At 46.2% G+C, this 25,390-nt stretch overlaps 1 protein-coding gene across 4 annotated transcripts in view; it reads right to left on the minus strand.

Annotated features, from left to right (window-relative positions):
• Positions 1-1,645: 1,645 nt before the first annotated feature.
• The window catches only part of abhd6a (abhydrolase domain containing 6, acylglycerol lipase a), a 37,003-nt gene continuing 13,258 nt past the window's right edge, over positions 1,646-25,390 (minus strand). For 2 of the 4 annotated variants that reach the window (XM_084167396.1, XM_084167397.1), the window contains exons 3-9: positions 22,090-22,249; positions 16,212-16,325; positions 6,631-6,763; positions 4,238-4,407; positions 3,744-3,798; positions 3,510-3,610; positions 1,646-3,024 (exon numbers count right to left, since the gene is read on the minus strand). In XM_084167396.1, the coding sequence (XP_084023522.1) occupies positions 2,836-3,024; positions 3,510-3,610; positions 3,744-3,798; positions 4,238-4,407; positions 6,631-6,763; positions 16,212-16,325; positions 22,090-22,249 (922 nt within the window). In that variant the 3' untranslated portion in view covers positions 1,646-2,835. The remainder of the gene's footprint in view (positions 3,025-3,509; positions 3,611-3,743; positions 3,799-4,237; positions 4,408-6,630; positions 6,764-16,211; positions 16,326-22,089; positions 22,250-25,390) is intronic. The other 2 variants (XR_014613638.1, XR_014613639.1) reach the window with 2 other exon arrangements.

The following is a 25,390-nucleotide window of genomic DNA, read 5'->3' on the forward strand; positions in this document are numbered from 1 at the left end:
TTTACATCCCTGTTAGTGAGCATTTCTCCTTTGCCAAAATAATCCATCCACCTGACAGGTGTGGCATATCAAGAAGCTGAGTAAACAGCATGATCATTACACAGGTGTAGCTTGTGCTGGGGATAATAAAAGGCCACTCTAGAATGTACAATTTGGTCACACAACACAATGCCACAGATGTCTCAAGTGTTGAGGGAGCGTACAATTGGCATGCTGACTGCAGGAATGTCCATCAGAGCTTTTGCCAGAGAATTTAATGTTAATTTCTCTACCATTAGCCGCCTCCAACGTCGTTTTAGAGAATTTTGGCCGTACGTCCAACTGGCCTCATAACTGCAGACCACATGTATGGTGTTGTGTGGGTGAGCGGTTTGCTGATGTCAAGGTTGTAAACTGAGTGCCCCATGGTGGCGGTGGGGTTATGGTATGGGCAGGCATAAGCTACGGGCAACGAACACAATTACATTTTATCGACGACAATTTGAATGCGCAGAGATACCGTGACGAGATCCTGAGGCCCATTGTCATGACATTCATCCGCCACCATCACATGATAATGCATGGCCCCGTGTCGCAAGGATCTGTACACAATTCCAGGAAGTTGAAAATGTTCCAGTTCTTCCATGACCTACATACTCACCAGACATGTCACCCATTGAGCATGTTTGGGATGCTCTGGATCAATGTGTACGACAGTGTGTTCCAGTTTCTGCCAATATATAGCAACTCTACACAGCCATTGAAGAGGAGTGGGACAACATTCCACAGGCCAAAATCAACAGCCTGATCAACTCTATGCGAAGGAGATGTGTTGCGCTGCATGAGGCAAATGGTGGTAACACCAGATACTGATTGGTTTTCTGATCCACGCCCCTACTTTTTTAAAAAGGTATCTGTGGCGAACAATTGCATATCTGTATTCCCAGTCATGCGGAATCCATAGATTAGGGGTCCAATTAATTTATTTCAATTGACTGATTTCCTTATATGAACTGTCACTCAGCATGGTGCGTTTATATTTTGTTCAGTATAGATTTTGACACGTGATTGTTTTTCACATGGGAACTTGCAATTCCACATGTGAAAGTGTGATTTTCACGAGAAAGTTTTTCACGTTTTCAATCTGAATTTATTCAGCGTAATGGCGATTGCGTCGTTCATGGATCTGTTGGGGCGGTATGCAAATTGTAGTGGGGTCTAGGGTGTCAGGTAAGGTGACTCCCAAAGCACTTCACGATGACAGTGTGATCATATGAAAAGGATTGAGCTCATTCAATCTCATCCAAACCCTGGCCTTCATAAAACTGTTGCTTGAAACCTGAAACAAACCCCCAAACCTTTTCCCCCAACCGTTGAATCAATATCACCAAGCTTTTCTCACCCCATGTCAAGGCCCAGCCCCAAAACAGCTGTAGCTCCACCCCATATCAAGGCCCAGCCCCAAAACAGCTGTAGCTCCACCCCATATCAAGGCCCAGCCCCAAAACAGCTGTAGCTCCACCCCATATCAAGGCCCAGCCCCAAAACAGCTGTAGCTCCACCCCATATCAAGGCCCAGCCCCAAAACAGCTGTAGCTACACCCCATATCAAGGCCCAGCCCCAAAACAGTACTGTCCACAATGTGAGCGGTCCATGAATTTCATGTCAGCATGAGAAAAGTGTTTTATTTTGTACTTTACAAGAACAAGCAAAACATTGTGTAGATGGACAATGCATTAACACGTACAAGGATAACAAAAGTGTCACAAAATCTATTTCTGTCTCAGTGTAACTTATTGACATGGCATCAGCTTAAACTAAACAAAGCAAACTTGAAAATATGCAGACATTGCTGTGCATTGGTTGCTGCGTCTCATGCATCGATACTATCAGGTTATTTCACATAACAGTATATAGCAGTGCTTGAAGAAAAAGTACTTTGGGTTAATAATAATAATAATACAAAGCTTACGTCATTATAGCTCCATTGTTTTTGTTCAAATTCATATTATTTTCTCTTAAAACACAATGATAAATGTTCCTTCAATATGTTCCTAATGTACAAGGTGTAATATGTATGTTGGTCTGTGGTTAATAATAAGACCAAGTACCAACATTCAACAAGACAAATCAAACTAACGACATCTTCGTTTACTTCTTGGGTTTTCTGGCGGGAACAGTCTCAGACCCGACCAACCACAGTCCTCCAGCTGAATCAGAGGTATCACAAGCTCAAATAAAATATAAAATCATGGTTTGGCAAAATCATCTCAGTAAGTTAGTAACACATCGGCAATTAAACAAAGAATATAACATTTGAAATTAAGGTCCTTAAATCACCAAATAAATGCAATACCACAATAGTGTATCCCAGTATTTTACACAGTCTTCCTTCGCCTTATAATCAAATTCAAGCATGAAACAGTTGCCAGCTGGGTGAAGGCCTCATTCCCTGAGGACTAGATTAGAAAAATATCACTCAAGATTATTGGATTATTTACAGATTATTCGATTATTTACAGATGCAATAAACGATCACTGTGGGCTGGTTTCCTTGACACAGATTAAACCTGAAACCTAGTCCCTGACTGAAACCTGAAATCCTGACTGAAACCTAATCTGACTGAAACCCTGACTGAAACCTAGTCCCTGACTGAAACCTAGTTGCTGACTGAAACCTAGTTGCTGACTGAAACCCTGACTGAAACCTAGTCTCCAACTGAAACCTAGTCCCCGACTGAAACGCATGTTCAACGGAGATCAAACCCCCATTGAAAGTGCTTCTTTGTCTAGGACTATGTTCAACCTTGTCCAGGAAACTGGTCCTATAAAGTCTGAGCTCCAGGTAGTCAGTCTCAGGAGAGTTTCTTGCTGTTGTTAGAGCCAGAGCCAGTGTTGTGTTGGTTATTGATAAAGTCCACGATGAGCTGAGCCGTCTTGCGAGGTCGCTCCATCACCACAGAGTGGCCACAGTTATCCAGCAGGTCCACCTGGCAGCCAGAGACTGCCTCCATCAGCATAGACGCTCCCGACACATCCACCACCTGAGAGAGGAAGAGAGGAGAGGAGAGAACAATTAAGAGGTACTCTCTTAGAAAAAAATAAAAATAAAGGGTCTATCTAGAACCTAAAAGTTTTTTTTTTGGCTGTCCCCATAGGATAACCCTTTGAAGAACCCTTTTTGGTTCCAGGTAGAACCTTTAAAAGGGTTCTACGTGGAACCAAAAAGGGTTCTCCTATGGGGACAGCCGAAGAACCCTGATGGAACCATTTCTTCTATGATTTTTTTATGATTTATTTTCATTACAATTATAAAGACAAACAGAAAACAAAACAAAAATAGTCACATACATTATATACAAAACAAAATCCCTTTTTTCTAAGAGTGTACTAGAGTTTAGAAGTAGTGTATGCACATCCAGTTACTTGCAACTTGCATTACTTGTAATAAAAAGAAAGATATACACTGTTGATTGCTCCCACAGTTTTATTGTGCAATGTTACGACCCAGCGGTCTTCGAACGCTTACCTGGTCATGCTTCCCCCAGATGACCTGTGTCGGGGCTGTGATCAGATGCATGTTCTCATGTAAGGAATGTCTGGACTTCTCTCCTACGATCTCCATGAACACTGAGGAAAGATAGAAAATGCCTGTTCACATACAGAACCAAAACTTTCCACCAGGTGTGATTTAACAAGTCCGATAGATCATTCAATTATTCAATGAATGTTTTGATCCAGACGTTCCAACCAAGTCCCTCACGCTCTCTGTAGAAGTCGTTGTTTGGAACCCGAACATCCACCAATCCCTGAAGAATCTGTCAAAAATAATAACTATTATTGTTAGAATAATAAATGTTATTGTAACCATGGGTTACATAAGTTAATTATTGGGAAACCATGCAGTAGATTCTTGTTTTAAAAAATGGCAACAAGTCAAGTAAAGAGAAGATTTTGACTAGTTCTTGTAGTAGTCAGTTAGTTTTTTGTTATTGACTAAGTCCTGAAGATGTTGACCAGCCGGCAACAGCAACAAAACTAAGACCTGGATTCAATCCGATCAGCAGTAGATCCGTGTGATAGCGCGCAAGACATTAAAAAGGTCATTTTCGATTGAGCCGGCACACATGCAACATTTACCATGAATGTGGTCTCCACAAACGCGGAAACACTGCTTTGAAAAGGTGCATAGCCGACAAGATGCGATCAGATTGAATCCCGGCCTAAGTAATGCGACTGAAATGCATCAATGACTACCTGTTGAGGGATCTTGAAGCGTACGAAAGAGCAGAGTTTGAGCATGTCCTCCATCTCCTCTGGGGTAGAGGGGATCAGAGGGATCCTCTGGGGGTCCAGGCTCCCACTCTGCTCCTGCTCCTTTTCCATCTCCCTCAGACGCTCCACAAACGGACTCTCGTTAGGAAGACCTGAAAAAGACCAGGAAGGAAGATCTAAACTGAACAAAGACTTCTGAAGGTAATTGGTTGCACCAGATCTTTATTTAGGGGCTTCATAGCAAAGGGGGTGAATACATATGCACGCACCACTTTTCCGTGATTTATTTTGTAGAATATTTTGAAACAAGTTATTTTTTTCATTTCACTTCACCAATTTGGACTATTTTGTGTATGTCCATTACATGAAATCCAAATAAAAATCAATTTAAATTACAGGTTGTACTGCAACAAAATAGGAAAAACGCAAAGGGGGATGAATACCTTTGCAAGGCACTGTACCTTAAAAGAAGGTAGGGGATCAGAAAACCAGTCAGTATCTGGTGTGACCACCATTTGCCTCATGCAGCGCGACACATCTTCACATAGAGTTGATCAGGCTGTTGACTGTGGCCTGTGGAATGTTGTCCCACTCCTCTTCAATGGCTGGGCAAAGTTGCTGGATATTGGCGGGAACTGGAACACGCTGTCAAACACGTCGATCCAGAGCATACCAAACATGCTCAATGGGTGACATGTCTGGTGAGTATGAAGGCCATGGAAGAACTGGGACATTTTCAGATTCCAGGAGTTGTGTACAGATCCTTGCAACATGGTGGTCCTCTGTAGCTCAGCTGGTAGAGCACGGTGCTTGTAACGCCAAGGTAGTGGGTTCGATCCCCGGGACCACCCATACACAAAAATGTATGCACGCATGACTGTAAGTCGCTTTGGATAAAAGCGTCTGCTAAATGGCATATTATATTAACATGGGGCCGTGCATTATCATGCTGAAACCTGAGGTGATGGCGATGGATGAATGGCACGACAATGGGCCTCAGGATCTCGTCACGGTATCTCTGTGTATTCAAATTGCCATAGATAAAATGCACTTGTGTTCGTTGTCCGTAGCTTATGCCTGCCCACACCATAACCCCACCGCCACCATGGGGCACTCTGTTCACAACGTTGACATAAGCAAACCACTCGCCCACACGACGCCATCTGCCCGGTACAGTTGAAACCAGGATTCATCCGTGAAGAGCACATTTCTCCAAGGTGCCAGTGGCCATCGAAGGTGAGCATTTGCCCACTGAAGTTGGTTATGACGCCATACTGCAGTCAGGTCAAGACCCTGGTGAGGACGACGAGCACGCAGATGAGCTTCCCTGAGATGGTTTGTGCAGAAATTTTTTGGTTGTGCTAACCCACAGTTTCATCAGCTGTCCGGGTGGCTGGTCTCAGATGATCCCGCAGGTGAAGAAGCCGGATGTGGAGGTCCTGGGTTGGTGTGGTTACACGTGGTCTGCGGTTGTGAGGCCGGTTAGATGTACTGCCAAATTCTCTAAAACAACGCTGGTAGAGAAATGAACATTACATTCTCTGGCAACAGCTCTGGTGGACATTCCTGCAGTCAGCATGCCAATTACACGCACCCTCAAAACTTGAGACATCTGTGGCATTGTGCTGTGTGACAAAACTGCACATTTTAGAGTGGCCTTTTATTGTCCCCAGCATAAGGTGCACCTGTGTAATGATCATGCTGTTTAATCAGCTTCTTGATATGCCACACCTGTCAGGTGGATGGATTATTTTGGCAAAGGAGAAATGCTCACTAAAAGGGATGAAAACAAAATGTGTGCACAACATTTTTGAGAAACAAGCTTTTTGTGCGTCTGGAAAATTTCTGGGATCATTTATTTCAGCTCATGAAACATGGGACCAACACTATACATGTTGCGTTTATATTTTTGTTCAGTATAATTCATATAATAATAAATATTCATATGTGGAATTGAAAGTTGACATGTGGTGGTGAAATAGTGTTATTCTCCTCACGTGAAAAGGTAGTGTTAACATGTTGCGGTTTATATTTTTGTTCAGTGTAAATAAACATCTAAGAAAATGATCCCGAAGGCCTATAGGGATAAGGAATTCTAGAATTCATATTTTGTGCAACAATTAACATATTATTATTAATTATTAACATTAGGAATATTTCTACAAGCCCCACAAACGCACACTTGTCAGAAAGACTTGAAAACACAATTCATTATAGAAAAAGGATATTGTCAGGTAGCATATTTTTTAAAAATGTGTTGTTATATGATTGTAAACTTGGCGGTTGGTGTCACCCTGCGAGAGAGTATGTCACGTTAATAAAGTACATTTGCTGCAGCACAGCCATTTTGAAAAGTGACTTTTGAACATTTTTACCTGCCGGACAGATGAGGGTGACACTGCAAAGGTCTTTGGGGTAGTGGGCAGCGTACACCCCGGCAACGTTGCCCCCCATGGATGTACCCACTAGGTGGAAGGGCCTCTTGGTCAGACGGACACTCTCCACAAACTGGACAGACACAGAAGAGACACAGAGACAGTAGTGTTCGATGTTGTACACGTACTGTAATCCGGCATAAAAACATAGCAGTAGCCGTTCACAGTAGTTATCCGGCCATTAATGAATAAATAATTGTCTTAGTACTTTAATAATACTTTTGTAAATTCTTAATTCATTATTAGAACAGTCTGTATCTGAGAGCTCTATGCCATTTCATTAAATACTATATATATATATATATATATATATATATATATATATATATATATATATATATACACATACATACATACAGTGGGGATTTTTTTTTATTTAGTCAGCCACCAATTGTGCAAGTTCTCCCACTTAAAAAGATGAGAGAGGCCTGTACTTTTCATCATAGGTACACGTCAACTATGACAGACAAAATGAGGGATAAAAATCCAGAAAATCACAGTGTAGGATTTTTTATGAATTTATTTGCAAATTATGGTGGAAAATAAGTATTTGGTCAATAACAAAAGTTTCTCAATACTTTGTTATATACCCTTTGTTGGCAATGACACAGGTCAAAGGTTTTCTGTAAGTCTTCACAAGGTTTTCACACACTGTTGCTGGTATTTTGGCCCATTCCTCCATGCAGATCTCCTCTAGAGCAGTGATGTTTTGGGGCTGTCGCTGGGCAACACGGACTTTCAACTCCCTCCAAAGATTTTCTATGGGGTTGAGATCTGGAGACTGGCTAGGCCACTCCAGGACCTTGAAATGCTTCTTACGAAGCCACTCCTTCGTTGCCCGGGCGGTGTGTTTGGGATCATTGTCATGCTGAAAGACCCAGCCACGTTTCATCTTCAATGCCCTTGCTGATGGAAGGAGGTTTTCACTCAAAATCTCACGATACATGGCCCCATTCATTCTTTCCTATACACGGATCAGTCGTCCTGGTCCCTTTGCAGAAAAACAGCCCCAAAGCATGATGTTTCCACCCCCATGCTTCACAGTAGGTATGGTGTTCTTTGGATTCAACTCCGCATTCTTTGTCCTCCAAACACGACGAGTTGAGTTTTTACCAAAAACTATTTTGGTTTCATCTGACCATATGACATTCTCCCAATCCTCTTCTGGATCATCCAAATGCACTCTAGCAAACTTCAGACGGGCCTGGACATGTACTGGCTTAAGCAGGGGGACACGTCTGGCACTGCAGGATTTGAGTCCCTGGCGGCGTAGTGTGTTACTGATGGTAGGCTTTGTTACTTTGGTCCCAGCTCTCTGCAGGTCATTCACTAGGACCCCCTGTGTGGTTCTGGGATTTTTGCTCACCGTTCTTGTGATCATTTTGACCCCACGGGGTGAGATCTTGCGTGGAGCCCCAGATCGAGGGAGATTATCAGTGGTCTTGTATGTCTTCCATTTCCTAATAATTGCTCCCACAGTTGATTTCTTCAAACCAAGCTGCTTACCTATTGCAGATTCAGTCTTCCCAGCCTGGTGCAGGTCTACAATTTTGTTTCTGGTGTCCTTTGACAGCTCTTTGGTCTTGGCCATAGTGGAGTTTGGAGTGTGACTGTTTGAGGTTGTGGACAGGTGTCTTTTATACTGATAACAAGTTCAAACAGGTGCCATTAATACAGGTAACGAGTGGAGGACAGAGGAGCCTCTTAAAGAAGAAGTTACAGGTCTGTGAGAGCCAGAAATCTTGCTTGTTTGTAGGTGACCAAATACTTATTTTCCACCATAATTTGCAAATAAATTCATTAAAAATCCTAAAATGTGATTTTCTGGATTTTTTCCCCTCAATCTGTATGTCATAGTTGACGTGTACCTATGATGAAAATTACAGGCCTCTCATCTTTTTAAAGTGGGAGAACTTGCACAATTGGTGGCTGACTAAATACTTTTTTCCCCCACTGTATACACAGTGGTGTGAAAAAGGGTTTGCCCCCTACAACCTAATAACTGGTTGGGCCACCCTTAACAGCAACAACTGCAATCAAGCGTTTGCAATAACTTGCAATGAGTCTTTTACAGCGCTGTGGAGGAATTTTGGCCCACTCATCTTAGCAGAATTGTTGTAATTCAGCCACATTGGAGGGTTTTCAAGCATGAACTGTCCTTTTTAAGGTCATGCCACAGCATCTCAATAGGATTCAGGTCAGGACTTTGACTAGGCCACTCCAAAGTCTTCATTTTGTTTTTCTTCAGCCATTCAGAGGTGCTTGCTGGTGTGTTTTGGATCATTGTCCTACTGCAGAACCCAAGTTCGCTTCAGCTTGAGGTCACGAACAGATGGCCGGACATTCTCCTTCAGGATTTTTTGGTAGACAGCCGAATTCATGGTTCCATTTATCACAGCAAGTCTTCCAGGTCCTGAAGCAGCAAAACAGGCCCAGACCATCACACTACCACCACCATATTTTACTGTTGGTATGATGTTCTTTTTCTGAAATGCGGTGTTACTTTTACGCCAGATGTAATGGGACACACACCTTCCAAAAAGTTCAACTTTTGTCTCGTCAGTCCACAGAGTATTTTCCCAAAGGTCTTGGCGATCATCAAGATGTTTTCTGGCAAAAATGAGACAAGCCTTAATGTTCTTTTTGCTCAGCAGTGGTTTTCGTCTTGGAACTCTGCCATGCAGGCCATTTTTGCCCAGTCTCTTTCTTATGGTGGAGTCATGAACACTGACCTTAACTGAGGCAAGTGAGGCCTGCAGCTCTTTGGATGTTGTTGTGGGGTCTTTTGTGACATCTTGGATGAGTCGTCGCTGCGCTCTTGGGGTAATTTTGGTCGGCCGGCCACTCCTGGGAAGGTTCACCACTGTTCCATGTTTTCGCCATTTGTGGATAATGGCTCTCACTGTGGTTCGCTGGAGTCCCAAAGCTTTAGAAATGGCTTTATAACCTTTTCCAGACTGATGGATCTCAATTACTTTCTTTCTCATTTGTTCCTGAATTTCTTTGGATCTCGGCATGATGTCTAGCTTGTGAGGATCTTTTGGTCTACTTCACTTTGTCAGGCAGGTCCTATTTAAGTGATTCCTTGATTGAGAACAGGTGTGGCAGTAATCAGGCCTGGGTGTGGCTAGAGGAATTGAACTCAGGTGTGATAAACCACAGTTGAGTTGTGTTATAACATGGGGGGGGGGCAAACACTTTCACACCACTGTGTGTATATATATATATATATATACACATACATACATACACACACACACACACACACACACACACACACACACATACAGTTATATTATTTTTAAAAATGTTTCAGTGAATAAACTGTTTTATTATAAAAAATATATTTTGTTTCATTTTTTTTGGAGCTTTTGTCTTTGTTTACTATGTCTTTTAAAAATGATTTATTATTCTTTTGATCACATGATTAAACCACAACAGGGAAGTGGGAGCTAAAGGCTCATGGCCCCCACAACCCAGCTCCACCTCCCCGAGAACACCCCACAACCCAGCCCCACCTCCCCGAGAACACCCCACAACCCAGCCCCACCTCCCCCAGAACACCCCACAACCCAGCCCCACCTCCCCGAGAACACCCCACAACCCAGCCCCACCTCCCCCAGAACACCCCACAACCCAGCCCCACCTCCCCCAGAACACCCACAACCCAGCCCCACCTCCCCGAGAACACCCACAGCCCGGCCCCACCTCCCCGAGAACACCCCACAACCCAGCCCCACCTCCCCGAGAACACCCCACAACCCAGCCCCACCTCCCCCAGAACACCCACAACCCAGCCCCACCTCCGAGAACACCCCACAACCCAGCCCCACCTCCCCGAGAACACCCCACAACCCAGCCCCACCTCCCCGAGAACACCCACAACCCAGCCCCACCTCCCCCAGAACAACCCACAACCCAGCCCCACCTCACCTCCCCCAGAACACCCCACAACCCAGCCCCACCTCCCCCAGAACACCCACAACCCAGCCCCACCTCCGAGAACACCCCACAACCCAGCCCCACCTCCCCGAGAACACCCCACAACCCAGCCCCACCTCCCCGAGAACACCCACAACCCAGCCCCACCTCCCCGAGAACACCCCACAACCCAGCCCCACCTCACTTCCACCAGAACACCCCACCCTCGTTCACCAAAAGATCAAACAATCTCATTCCAAAATCATGGGCATTAATAGGGAGTTGGTCCCCCCCTTTGCTGCTATAACAGCCTCCCCCTTCTGGGAAGGAATTCCACTAGATGTTGGAAAATTGCTGCGGGGACTTGCTTCCATTCAGCCACAAGAGCATTAGTGAGATCGGGCACTGATGTTTGGCGATTAGGCCTGGCTCGCAGTCGGCGTTCCAATTCATCCAAAAGGTGTTCGATGGAGTTGTGGTCAGGGCTCTGTGCAGGGCAGTCAAGTTCTTCCACACCGATCTTGACAAACAATTTCTGCATGGACCTCGCTTTGTGCACGGGGCATTGTCATGCTGAAACAGGAAAGGGCCTTCCCCAAACTGTTGCCACAAAGTTGGAAGCACAGAATCATCTAGAATGTCATTGTATGCTATAGCGTTAAGATTTCCCTTCACAGCCCCAGACCATTATTCCTCCTCCACCTAACTTTACAGTTGGCACTATGCATTGGGGCAGGTAGCATTCTCCTGACATCCGCCAAATCCAGATGGTGAAGCGTGATTCATCACTCCAGAGAATGCATTTCCACTGGTCCATAGTCCAATGGCGGCGAGCTTTATACCACTCCAGCCGACGCTTGGCATGTAAAGATGATCTTAGGCTTGTGATTGGCTGCTCGGCCATGGAAACCCATTTCATGAAGCTCCCGACAAACAGTTATTGTGCTGACGTTGCTTCCAGAGGCCGTTTGGAATTCGGTAGTGAGTGTTGCAACCAAGGATAGTCGATTTTTACGCGTTACGCGCTTCAGCACTCGGCGGTCCCGTTCTGTGAGCTTGTGTGGCCTATCACTTCGTGGCTGAGCCGTTGTTGCTCCTAGACGTTTCCACTTCACAATAACAGCATTTACAGTTGACTGGGGCAGCTCTAGCAGGGCAGAAATTTGACGAAATGACTTGTTGGAAAGGTGGCATCCTATGACGGTGCCATGTTGAAAGTCACTGAGCTCTTCAGTAAGGCCATTCTACTACCAATGTTTGTCTATGGAGATTGCATGGCTGTGTGCTCGATTTTATACACCTGTCAGCAACGGGTGTGGCTGAACTAGCTGAATCCACTAATTTGAAATACTTTTGTATATATCAATTACAATTCCTGTCAATGATATCATTTAAAAACATTTTTTAATCTTTCTTTTATTTATCAGTATATTTGAATTCAATGATTTGGCTCTGAATTTCTGTAATTTTTCCTGGGGGATAATATTGAAAATGCAACCAAACGTATATTGATTATTTGAAGAATGGGGATCCGCAGGAACGAAGTAAAGTGACAGACTTCATTTGTATAAAAGTAAATATTTAGAAAAATAAAAATGGGTTTGTCTTTTCTAAGATTTTACATGAGATCCAACTCGTATTTACTTATAGTTTGAATCCATGAGGCTTTCAGCGATTGATTCAAGGCTTCAATGTTCTTTAAGTTCAGCCATAAATTGTCATACCCCTTGACTTTTTCCACATTTTGTTACGTTACAGCCTTATTCTAAAATGGATAAAATCGTTTTTCCACCTCATCAATCTACACACAATACACCACAATGAAAAAGCAAAAACAGTTTTCTAGAAATTTTTGCAAATGTATAAAAAATAAAAAACTGAAATATTACATTTACATAAGTATTCAGACCCTTTACTCAGTATTTTGTTGAAGCACCTTTGGCAACGATTACAGCCTCAAGTCTTCTTGGGTGTCGCTACAAGCTTGGCACACCTGTATTTGGGGTGTTTCTCCCATTCTTCTCTGCAGATCTTCTCAAGCTCTGTCAGGTTGGATGGGGAGCTTCGCTGCAAAGCTATTTTCAGGTCTCTCCAGAGATGTTCGATCAGGTTTAAGTCCGGGCTCTTGCTGGGCCACTCAAGGACACTCCTGCGTTCTCTTGGCTGTGTGCTTAGAGTCGTTGTCCTGTCGGAAGGTGAACCTTCGCCCCAGTCTGAGGTCCTGAGCACTCTGGAGCAGGATTTCATCAAGGATCTCTCTGTACTTTGCTCCATTAATCTTTCCTTCAATCCTGACTAGTCTCCCAGTCCCTGCCGCTGAAAAACATCCCCACAGCATGATGCTTCCACCACCATGGTTCACCGTAGGGATGGTGCCAGGTTTCCTCCAGATGTGACGCTTGGCATTCAGGCTAAAGAGTTCAATCTTGGTTTCATCAGACCAGAGAATCTTGTTTCTCATGGGCTGAGAGTCCTTTAGGTACCTTTTGGCAAACTCCAAGCGGGCTGTCATGTGCCTTTTACTGAGGAGTGGCTTCCATCTGGCCACTCTACCATAAATACCTGATTGGTGGAGGGATGCAAGGATGGTTGTCCTTCTGGAAGGTTTTCCCATCTCCACAGAGGAACTCTGGAGCTCTGTCAGAGTGACCATCGGGTTCTTGGTCACCTCCCTGACCAAGGCCCTTCTCCCCCGATTGCTCAGTTTAGCCGGGCAGCACGCTCTAGGAAGAGTCTTGGTGGTTCCAAACTTCTTCCATTTAAGAATGGCCACTGTGTTCTTGGGGACCTTCAATGCTGCAGAAATGTTTTGGTACCCTTCCCCAGATCTGTGCCTCGACACAATTCTGTCTCGGAGCTCTACGGACAATTCCTTCGACCTCATGGCTTGGTTTTGCTCTGACATGCACTGTCAACTGTGGGACCATATATAGACAGGTGTGTACCTTTCCAAATCATGTCCAATCAATTGAATTTACCACAGGTGGACTCCAATCAAGTTGTAGAAACATCTCAAGGATGATCAATGGAAACAGGATGCACCTGAGCTCAATTTCGAGTCTCATAGCAAAGGGTGTTAATACTTATGTAAATAAGGTATTTTTAATTTGCTGAAATATCTAAAGACCTGTTTTTGATTTGTCATTGTGGGGTATTGTGTGTAGATTGATGGAAAAAAAATAATTTAATCAATTTTAGAATAAGGCTGTAACATAACAAAATGTGGAAAGAGTTAAGGGGTCTGAATACTTTCCGAATGCACTGCAGATGCCAATCACGTCCACTGGGTCATTACTCCCCTTAACTGGTGCAGGGGTCTGAATACTTTCCGAATGCACTGCAGATGCCAATCATGTCCACTGGCTCATTACTCCCCTTAACTGGTGCAGGGCAAAAGATAGTCGGACTTTCTTAGGGAACCCACTCTCAAAATGGTGCATTTCTCATCATTTGGTTTTCGACAGGCATAAATGGGACCCATGTCGTCCAAAAAGTTCTACTTTTGACTTATCTGTCCATGGAGCATTGTTCCAAGAGGCTTCATGATCGTACAGGTGCTTCCAGGTGCTTCCAGGTGCTTCCAGGTGCTTCCAGGTGCTTCCAGGTGCTTTTTGGCTACCTTGAGTCAACCTTTTGGATGACATGGGTCCCATTATGCCTGGCGAAAACCAAACACTGCATTCCACAGTAAGAACCTCATACCAACGGTATGGTGGTGGTGGTGTTATGGTTTGGGGATGCTTTGCTGCCTCAGGACCTGGACGACTTGCCTTAATAGAAGGAACCATGAATTCTGCCAACCGTCTGTAAAACTGAAGCTAAAACGCAGCCACTCAGCCCCTACCCAGATGGTCATGCAGCATTGCAATCTTCTCTCTCTGTCTCCTACTGCTCTCTCCTCTTCTATCCTATCATCTCTCCCTTCTGCTAAATCCTTCTCCCCTCCTGTCTCCTGATTCTGCCTCTTCGACCCTACTCTCCTCCCTTTCCGCATCCTATGACTCGCCCTGTCCCCTTTCCTCCCGGCTGGCTCGGCCCGCCCCGCCCCTCCTGCTCCGTGGCGGAGTGACTCATTGCAAGCTTACAGAACAGGGCTGTGGGCAGCTGAGCAGTCACTTAAACACTACCCACATGTACATATTACCTCAATTACCTCGACTAACCGGTGCCCCCTCACATTGACTCGGTACCGGTACCCCCTGTATATAGCCTCCCTACTGTTATTCTATTTTACTGCTGCTGTTTAATTTTTTATTTTTTTTTACTTATCTATTTTCTACTTAACACTTTTTATGTTCTTAAAAACTGCATTGTTGGTTAAGGGCTTGTAAGTAAGCATTTCACTGTAATGTCTACACCTGTTGTATTCGGCGCATGTGGCAAATAACATTTGATTTGATTTGAGAAATGGAGGAAAACTAAACTTCCGGAGGACCTATCATTCTTCCAATCCCTCCTCTCTACTTCCTCTGTATCCGCTGCTAAAGCCACTTTCTATCACTCTAAATGTCAAGCTTCTGCTTCCAACCTCTTTTCCACCTTTCTCCTCTCGCTTGAATGCTCCACCCCACCCCTCCTCCCTCTCCCTCCCTCCACCACTCCTCCCTCTCCCTCCCTCCCCACCCCTCCACCCCTCCTCCCTCTTTGCAGATGACTTTGTCAACCACTTCGAAAAGAAGGTTGACGACATGCTCTCCTCATTCACTCAGCCTATTGAGTCCACTGGTCTCACTCACACAGAACTACCCTACGCCTTGACCTCTTTCTCCCCTCTCTCTTCAGATAAACTACCCTACGCCTTGACCTCATTCTCCCCTCTCTCTCCAGATAAACTACCCTACGCCTTGACCTCATTCTCCCCTCTCTCTCTCCAGATAAACTACCCTACGCCTTGACCTCATTCTCCCCTCTCTCTCCAGATAAACTACCCTACGCCTTGACCTCATTCTCCCCTCTCTCTCCAGATAAACTACCCTACGCCTTGACCTCATTCTCCCCTCTCTCTCCAGATAAACTACCCTACGCCTTGACCTCTTTCTCCCCTCTCTCTCCAGATAAACTACCCTACGCCTTGACCTCATTCTCCCCTCTCTCTCCAGATAAACTACCCTACGCCTTGACCTCATTCTCCCCTCTCTCTTCAGATAAAATCCTGCGACTAGTGAGGTCTGGACACTAGCACTTGACTCCCCCCCCCCACTAGCTCTGACTGCTGGTAGCTCCTTTATTGAGGACAAATGGCCTTACTTTGAGTGAGATATGTGGTTGTCCCACCTAGCTATTTATTTATTTATTATTATTTATTTTTTTTCACTTTTATTTGCGACCTGGCCAAGATAAAGCAAAGCAGTGCGATAAAAAAACAACAACAACAACACAGAGTTACATATGGGGTAAAACAAACCATAAAACATTATGTTTTTCTGAAGATGAATGGACTAACTGTAAATCGCTCTGGATAGGAGTTTCCACTAAATGGGATCTTGGTACAGTAACAGTATACAGTGTTTACAGTGGTGTAGTGTCACGGAGACCTTACAGAAGAAGAAAATGTAAATGTAATCACTCACTCAAATCAACCAAATCAATAAAATCAGTACCTGTCGTATCCTCTTGACTTGTCCCTCTATGGAATAGTCTCTGGCATCGGTGCGGCTGGTGCCCTCGTGTCCGGGCATGTCAACGCACAGCAGGTGCTGATGCTTGGGTAGGAACTACAGATATAGACATAGACACAGTTAACGCCCCAACTACACTATCTATCTGCTACAGATATAGACATACACACAGTTAACGCCCCAACTACACTATCTATCTGCTACAGATATAGACATACACACAGTTATATACACAAGGTACGTCACAGTTAAAAACTACAAACATTCCTTGAGTCTACTTATCCTGTCTACTTTATCCAATAATGATCTGTATCCTGTAAACTACACTACTAACAACATTGTATTAGCACGTTACATTATTTAGTAGGTGTTAACACAGCATTGTTACTGTAGTAATTACATCGTTACAAAGTTATAAGAGAATATAACATTTTTTCACATTTACATTTTAGTCATTTAGCAGACGCTCTTATCCAGAGCGGCTTACAGTTAGTGCATACATTATTTTTTTTCATACCCCCTGTGGGAATCAAAGCCACAACCCTGGCGTTGCAAACGCCATGCTACATCCCTGCCGGCCATTCCCTCCCCTACCCTGGACGACGCTGGGCCAATTGCGCGCCGCCCCATGGGTCTCCCGGTCGCGGCCGGCTACGACAGAGCCTGGATACGAACCAGGATCTCTAGTGGCACAGCTAGCACTGCGATGCAGTGCCTTAGACCACTGCGCCACTCGGGAGACTAACATGACGGTTTACCAGTGTTGTAGTCGAGTCACTAAACCTTGAGTCCGAGTCACCAATGGTCAAGAGTCCCTATAGCTGAAGTCCTGGTCCCAGTGCTCCAGTCTGTTACTGGGTCTGAGTCCTGGTCCCAGCGCTCCAGTCTGTTACTGGGTCTGAGTCCTGGTCCCAGCGCTCCAGTCTGAGTCACTGGGTCTGAGTCCTGGTCCCAGCGCTCCAGTCTGTTACTGGGTCTGAGTCCTGGTCCCAGCGCTCCAGTCTGTTACTGGGTCTGAGTCCTAGTCCCAGCGCTCCAGTCTGAGTCACTGGGTCTGAGTCCTGGTCCCAGTGCTCCAGTCTGTTACTGGGTCTGAGTCCTGGTCCCAGTGCTCCAGTCTGTTACTGGGTCTGAGTCCTGGTCCCAGTGCTCCAGTCTGTTACTGGGTCTGAGTCCTGGTCCCAGTGCTCCAGTCTGTTACTGGGTCTGAGTCCTGGTCCCAGTGCTCCAGTCTGTTACTGGGTCTGAGTCCTGGTCCCAGTGCTCCAGTCTGTTACTGGGTCTGAGTCCTGGTCCCAGCGCTCCAGTCTGTTACTGGGTCTGAGTCCTGGTCCCAGCGCTCCAGTCTGTTACTGGGTCTGAGTCCTGGTCCCAGCGCTCCAGTCTGTTACTGGGTCTGAGTCCTGGTCCCAGTGCTCCAGTCTGTTACTGGGTCTGAGTCCTGGTCCCAGTGCTCCAGTCTGTTACTGGGTCTGAGTCCTGGTCCCAGTGCTCCAGTCTGTTACTGGGTCTGAGTCCTGGTCCCAGCGCTCCAGTCTGTTACTGGGTCTGAGTCCTGGTCCCAGCGCTCCAGTCTGTTACTGGGTCTGAGTCCTGGTCCCAGTGCTCCAGTCTGTTACTGGGTCTGAGTCCTGGTCCCAGTGCTCCAGTCTGTTACTGGGTCTGAGTCCTGGTCCCAGCGCTCCAGTCTGTTACTGGGTCTGAGTCCTGGTCCCAGTGCTCCAGTCTGTTACTGGGTCTGAGTCCTGGTCCCAGCGCTCCAGTCTGAGTCACTGGGTCTGAGTCCTGGTCCCAGCGCTCCAGTCTGTTACTGGGTCTGAGTCCTGGTCCCAGCGCTCCAGTCTGTTACTGGGTCTGAGTCCTGGTCCCAGTGCTCCAGTCTGTTACTGGGTCTGAGTCCTGGTCCCAGCGCTCCAGTCTGTTACTGGGTCTGAGTCCTGGTCCCAGCGCTCCAGTCTGAGTCACTGGGTCTGAGTCCTGGTCCCAGTGCTCCAGTCTGTTACTGGGTCTGAGTCCTGGTCCCAGCGCTCCAGTCTGAGTCACTGGGTCTGAGTCCTGGTCCCAGTGCTCCAGTCTGTTACTGGGTCTGAGTCCTGGTCCCAGCGCTCCAGTCTGTTACTGGGTCTGAGTCCTGGTCCCAGCGCTCCAGTCTGTTACTGGGTCTGAGTCCTGGTCCCAGCGCTCCAGTCTGTTACTGGGTCTGAGTCCTGGTCCCAGTGCTCCAGTCTGTTACTGGGTCTGAGTCCTGGTCCCAGCGCTCCAGTCTGTTACTGGGTCTGAGTCCTGGTCCCAGCGCTCCAGTCTGTTACTGGGTCTGAGTCCTGGTCCCAGCGCTCCAGTCTGTTACTGGGTCTGAGTCCTGGTCCCAGCGCTCCAGTCTGAGTCACTGGGTCTGAGTCCTGGTCCCAGCGCTCCAGTCTGAGTCACTGGGTCTGAGTCCTGGTCCCAGTGCTCCAGTCTGAGTCACTGGGTCTGAGTCCTGGTCCCAGTGCTCCAGTCTGAGTCACTGGGTCTGAGTCCTGGTCCCAGTGCTCCAGTCTGTTACTGGGTCTGAGTCCTGGTCCCAGCGCTCCAGTCTGTTACTGGGTCTGAGTCCTGGTCCCAGCGCTCCAGTCTATTACTGGGTCTGAGTCCTGGTCCCAGTGCTCCAGTCTGTTACTGGGTCTGAGTCCTGGTCCCAGTGCTCCAGTCTGTTACTGGGTCTGAGTCCTGGTCCCAGCGCTCCAGTCTATTACTGGGTCTGAGTCCTGGTCCCAGTGCTCCAGTCTGAGTCACTGGGTCTGAGTCCTGGTCCCAGCGCTCCAGTCTGTTACTGGGTCTGAGTCCTGGTCCCAGCGCTCCAGTCTGTTACTGGGTCTGAGTCCTGGTCCCAGCGCTCAAGTCTGAGTCACATTAAAATACCACATTAATATTGGTTTATGTGCAGATAAAAAAAAGTTTGAAAGCAAAACTAATGATTCAGGGTTCTATAGACATATTTGGCATTTTGGTTAGTGTTGTTTTGGGGGGGGTCACTTGTACTGACGGCTTGCTGGTCGGATGCTCGTCTGTTGCTAGATTCGCGCCTCTTTTGATTTGGCTCAGATTTGGTAGAGGAAATCTGCCCAGCAACAACTAGTGGCGGGCTGGCGGGAAGACTTTCATGTGAGTATTGAAGTAACGCAATGATTTTCCTCCTTCCCCAATGGTCATAATTACCTGCAAAATCCAATAGCCTATGAAACAAATAAGTCCTTCGTACACAGGCTCACACATTTTATTTTAATGTTCAATAGTTATGTCAAATTAGTAATGATGTTTTGAAGGGATGAATGGTTTCTATATGGAATTGGCTATTGCTCCTGTCAGATTGACCAGATTATTATTGACAATAATTTTAACAGGCTCTCAGCAACTTTTTTTGTGATCGCCCACTGATATGTGTAGTTTTAAAAAATCCAGAGTGAAAATTAAAAGGGAGACTGTCAGAACCTGGCTATGGGATGCAGGGGGGAAAGTGTGAGGGTAAAGCGAAACGACAAATTCAAAGACAGCCTACTTTTCAAGAGAGAGACGATAGCTAGACTGCTGCTTCACAGCAGCTCATCGGATATGATGATATGGGGCTGATGATATGGGGCTGATGATATGGGGCTGATAATATGGGGCTGATGATATGGGGCTGATGATATGGGGCTGATAATGTGGGCTGATAATGTGGGCTGATGATATGGGGCTGATGATATGGGGCTGATAATGTAGGCTGATGTTGTGGGCTGATGATATGGGGCTGATGATATGGGGCTGATGATATGGGGCTGATAATGTGGGCTGATGATATGGGGCTGATGATATGGGGCTGATGATGTGGGGCTGATGATGTGGGGCTGATGATGTGGGGCTGATGATGTGGGGCTGATGATGTGGGGCTGATGATATGGGGCTGATGATATGGGGCTGATAATGTAGGTTGATGATGTGGGCTGATGATATGGGGCTGATAATGTAGGCTGATGATGTGGGGCTGATGATGTGGGGCTGATGATGTGGGGCTGATTATGTAGGCTGATGATGTGGGGCTGATGATGTGGGGCTGATGATGTGGGCTGATGATGTGGGCTGATGATGTGGGGCTGATGATGTGGGGCTGATGATGTGGGGCTGATGATATGGGGCTGATGATGTGGGCTGATGATGTGGGGCTGATGATGTGGGGCTGATAATGTAGGCTGATGATGTGGGGCTGATGATGTGGGGCTGATGATGTGGGGCTGATGATGTGGGGCTGATGATGTGGGGCTGATGATGTGGGGCTGATGATGTGGGGCTGATGATGTGGGGCTGATGATGTGGGGCTGATGATATGGGGCTGATAATGTGGGGCTGATGATATGGGGCGGATAATGTGGGGCTGATGATATGGGGCGATGATATGGGGCTGATGATGTGGGGCTGATGATGTGGGGCTGATGATGTGGGGCTGATAATGTAGGCTGATGATATGGGGCTGATGATATGGGGCTGATAATGTAGGTTGATGATGTGGGGCTGATGATATGGGGCTGATGATATGGGGCTGATGATATGGGGCTGATAATGTAGGTTGATGATGTGGGCTGATGATATGGGGCTGATAATGTAGGTTGATGATGTGGGCTGATGATATGGGGCTGATAATGTAGGTTGATGATGTGGGCTGATGATATGGGGCTGATAATGTAGGTTGATGATGTGGGGCTGATGATATGGGGCTGATAATGTGGGGCTGATGATATGGGGCGGATAATGTGGGGCTGATGATATGGGGCGATGATATGGGCTGATGATATGGGGCGATGATATGGGCTGATGATATGGGGCGATGATATGGGCTGATGATATGGGGCGATGATATGGGCTGATGATATGGCTGCATGTGCCAGTGTGGCATGTCCTTCCCACTGCTAGCTACAGAACAGAACCCTCGCTGTTCAGCACACCCAGTGCTGCTAATATTCTACCTATCATAGTAGCTGATCCAGTACAAATTGAAGTCACAAGAAGACGAGTCCGAGTCACCAATGGTCGAGAAGGCGAGTCACAAGTCATGAAAATCGGGACTCGAGTCCGAGTCCTGGAAGTACTACAACACTGCTGTTTACTATGTTCAGTGTATGGTCTGATTTCAGGTAGACATTATATACACCATTTAGCAGACACTTTTATTCAAAGCGACTTCAAGTACAGTGAGTGTATTTTCAGTATATGTGATCCCTGCAAAATGTGAGCATGCGTGTCCTATGGTTGTCCTATGGTTGCCCTATGCGTGCCCTATGCGTGCCCTATGCGTGCCCTATGCGTGCCCTATGGTTGCCCTATGGTTGCCCTATGCGTGCCCTATGCGTGCCCTATGCGTGCCCTATGCGTGCCCTATGGTTGCCCTATGGTTGCCCTATGGTTGCCCTATGCGTGCCCTATGCGTGCCCTATGGTTGCCCTATGCGTGCCCTATGCGTGCCCTATGCGTGCCCTATGGTTGCCCTATGGTTGCCCTATGCGTGCCCTATGCGTGCCCTATGGTTGCCCTATGCGTGCCCTATGCGTGCCCTATGCGTGCCCTATGCGTGCCCTATGCGTGCCCTATGGTTGCCCTATGCGTGCCCTATGCGTGCCCTATGCGTGCCCTATGCGTGCCCTATGCGTGCCCTATGGTTGTCCTATGGTTGCCCTATGGTTGCCCTATGGTTGTCCTATGGTTGCCCTATGGTTGCCCTATGGTTGCCCTATGGTTGTCCTATGGTTGCCCTATGGTTGCCCTATGGTTGCCCTATGCGTGCCCTATGGTTGCCCTATGGTTGTCCTATGGTTGCCCTATGGTTGCCCTATGGTTATCCATACTGTACCTTAGCCACAGGCAGCCACATGTCCTTGTTGGCAGAGAAGCCGTGGAGCATGAGAATAGAGGGGCGGCTCGGACCGGGCTTCCCTCTGTGGGAGTAACAGAACCGGTAGCCTCTGTTCTCAGAGTAGACCACCTGCAGACCCAGCCTCCGGCGCCAGTACCTAACATGGGCCGGGGGGAGACAGTCACGGGTCAGTTAGTTAGCTAGTTAGTTAGCTAGTTAGTTAGCAGAAAGATACAACAGAGTCAGTTAATGAGGATACAACAGACACATGACACACCACAGACACACTACAGACACACCACAGACACACCACAGACACACCACAGACACACAACCCACAATAGACACATGACAGACAGGCAGTCAGTAATCCACCTGCAGGACCAGCAGCCTGTAGTGTATAGGTACACTAAGGTTATACTAAGACAAGTTCATTTACATATTAAGCAATACAATAACTGTAATTGGTCTGTATACATTGCGACTATCACATAAGGTGTGTGTATGCTAATGAGTCGGGTTATCATTGGCTACTTATAAAAGGGAATGGCAGGTGTTGTGCATGGTTCAGAATATGGCCGCAAGCCAGGACAAGCGGTGTTACTCTGTTCCATATAGAGAAGATGTGGATCAAATAAATGTGGATTCGAACTGTATTTACTGTTTCTTATGTTTAGTTTATTTGCAGAAATAGAAAAACAGTTAGTAACAGTAAAATCAAATAGAAAGACAGTAACAGTAAAAAAAATAAAAATAGTATGTACAAGAGGGGAAAAAGCCCAAAAGGGCTTGTTGCGTAACCCCCCCCCCCCCCCCAATGGACTTATTTTCCAGAAAATCACATTGTAGGATTTTTAATTAATTTATTTGCAAATTATGGTGGAAAATAAGTATTTGGTCACCTACAAACAAGCAAGATTTCTGGCTCTCACAGACCTGTAACTTCTTCTTTAAGAGGCTCCTCTGTCCTCCACTCGTTACATGTATTAATGGCACCTGTTTGAACTTGTTATCAGTATAAAAGACACCTGTCCACAACCTCAAACAGTCACACTCCAAACTCCACTATGGCCAAGACCAAAGAGCTGTCAAAGGACACCAGAAACAAAATTGTAGACCTGCACCAGGCTGGGAAGACTGAATCTGCAATAGGTAAGCAGCTTGGTTTGAAGAAATCAACTGTGGGAGCAATTATTAGGAAATGGAAGACACACTGATAATCTCCCTCGATCTGGGGCTCCACGCAAGATCTCACCCCGTGGGGTCAAAATGATCACAAGAACGGTGAGCAAAAATCACAGAACCACACGGGGGGACCTAGTGAATGACCTGCAGAGAGCTGGGACCAAAGTAACAAAGCCTACCATCAGTAACACACTACGCCGCCAGGGACTCAAATCCTGCAGTGCCAGACGTGTCCCCCTGCTTAAGCCAGTACATGTCCAGGCCCGTCTGAAGTTTGCTAGAGTGCATTTGGATGATCCAGAAGAGGATTGGGAGAATGTCATATGGTCAGATGAAACCAAAATAGAACTTTTTGGTAAAAACTCAACTCGTCGTGTTTGGAGGACAAAGAATGCTGAGTTGCAACCAAAGAACACCATACCTACTGTGAAGCATGGGGGTGGAAACATCATGCTTTGGGGCTGTTTTTCTGCAAAGGGACCAGGACGACTGATCCGTGTAAAGGAAAGAATGAATGGGGCCATGTATCGTGAGATTTTGAGTGAAAACCTCCTTCCATCAGCAAGGGCATTGAAGATGAAACGTGGCTGGGTCTTTCAGCATGACAATGATCCCAAACACACCGCCCGGGCAACGAAGGAGTGGCTTCGTAAGAAGCATTTCAAGGTCCTGGAGTGGCCTAGCCAGAAAATCTTTGGAGGGAGTTGAAAGTCCGTGTTGCCCAGCGACAGCCCCAAAACATCACTGCTCTAGAGGAGGTCTGCATGGAGGAATGGGCCAAAATACCAGCAACAGTGTGTGAAAACCTTACTTACAGAAAACGTTTGACCTGTGTCATTGCCAACAAAGGGTATATAACAAAGTATTGAGAAACTTTTGTTATTGACCAAATACTTATTTTCCACCATAATTTGCAAATAAATTCATTAAAAATCCTACAATGTGATTTTCAGGATTTTTTTTTCTCATTTTGTCTGTCATAGTTGACGTGTACCTATGATGAAAATTACAGGCCTCTCTCATCTTTTTAAGTGGGAGAACTTGCACAATTGGTGGCTGACTAAATACTTTTTTCCCCCACTGTAAAGGGCTTGTTGCGTAACCCCCATCCCCAATGGACATAAAGGGCTTGTATCGAGTAGCGGAGTGGCACATTCAGCTGGGGACTGCCGTTATAAGGAGTTCCAGTGTTGTTTCTGCAAGAAAAGTGGACCTCTGGAGAGAGCCTGCAAGAAGAAGGACTCTGTCGAAAAGCATGAGAGTCAGCAGGTCAGTGAGAGGTCTATGCCCCAGACATCACACTCAAAGAGCGGACAAGAAATGAACTTGATTGACAAAGGAGAAGAAGCTTGGCTGTGGACAGCAGCAGAGTGCCTAGGAGCTGTGTCTTGGCTGTGGACAGCAGCAGAGGATACAACTGAATTAGAGCTCTTCGATGTGAAAGCAAACCATGTAATGGTCCAGTGTAATGGGGTGAAACCATACCATAATGGAGGTTGACATTTCTGAGTGTTTATATCGGGCAAAGTTTAGTGATGTAAAACTTCAGCCTAGTAACATTATACTGAAAACGTTTACAGATCAGCCTCTAGAAGTACTGAGGGAAAATAAAGGTCAATGTTGAATGTGGTAAAGCAACAGCTACAAGATAAAGGGACAAGCACTGATGGGAGGCAACTGGATCCAAGTGATAAACCTAGATTGGTAAAAAGTGAATAAGATAGAAGATCCTGTAGAGTACAAGGAAGTGTTTAACTCAGACCTTGGTCAAGTCAAAGGAGTTAAAGCCAAGCTTTGTGTCTGATAAAGACCAACCAGGGAGTTAAAGCCAAGCTTTGTGTCTGATAAAGACCAACCAGGGAGTTAAAGCCAAGCTTTGTGTCTGATAAAGACCAACCAGGGACTTAAAGCCAAGCTTTGTGTCTGATAAAGACCAACCAGGGAGTTAAAGCCAAGCTTTGTGTCTGATAAAGACCAACCAGGGAGTTAAAGCCAAGCTTTGTGTCTGATAAAGACCAACCAGGGAGTTAAAGCCAAGCTTTGTGTCTGATAAAGACCAACCAGGGAGTTAAAGCCAAGCTTAATGCGTCTGATAAAACCCAACCATAATTAG

The sequence above is a fragment of the Coregonus lavaretus genome (assembly GCF_964263955.1).
Source record: "Coregonus lavaretus genome assembly, chromosome: 8".
NCBI lineage: Eukaryota > Metazoa > Chordata > Actinopteri > Salmoniformes > Salmonidae > Coregonus > Coregonus lavaretus.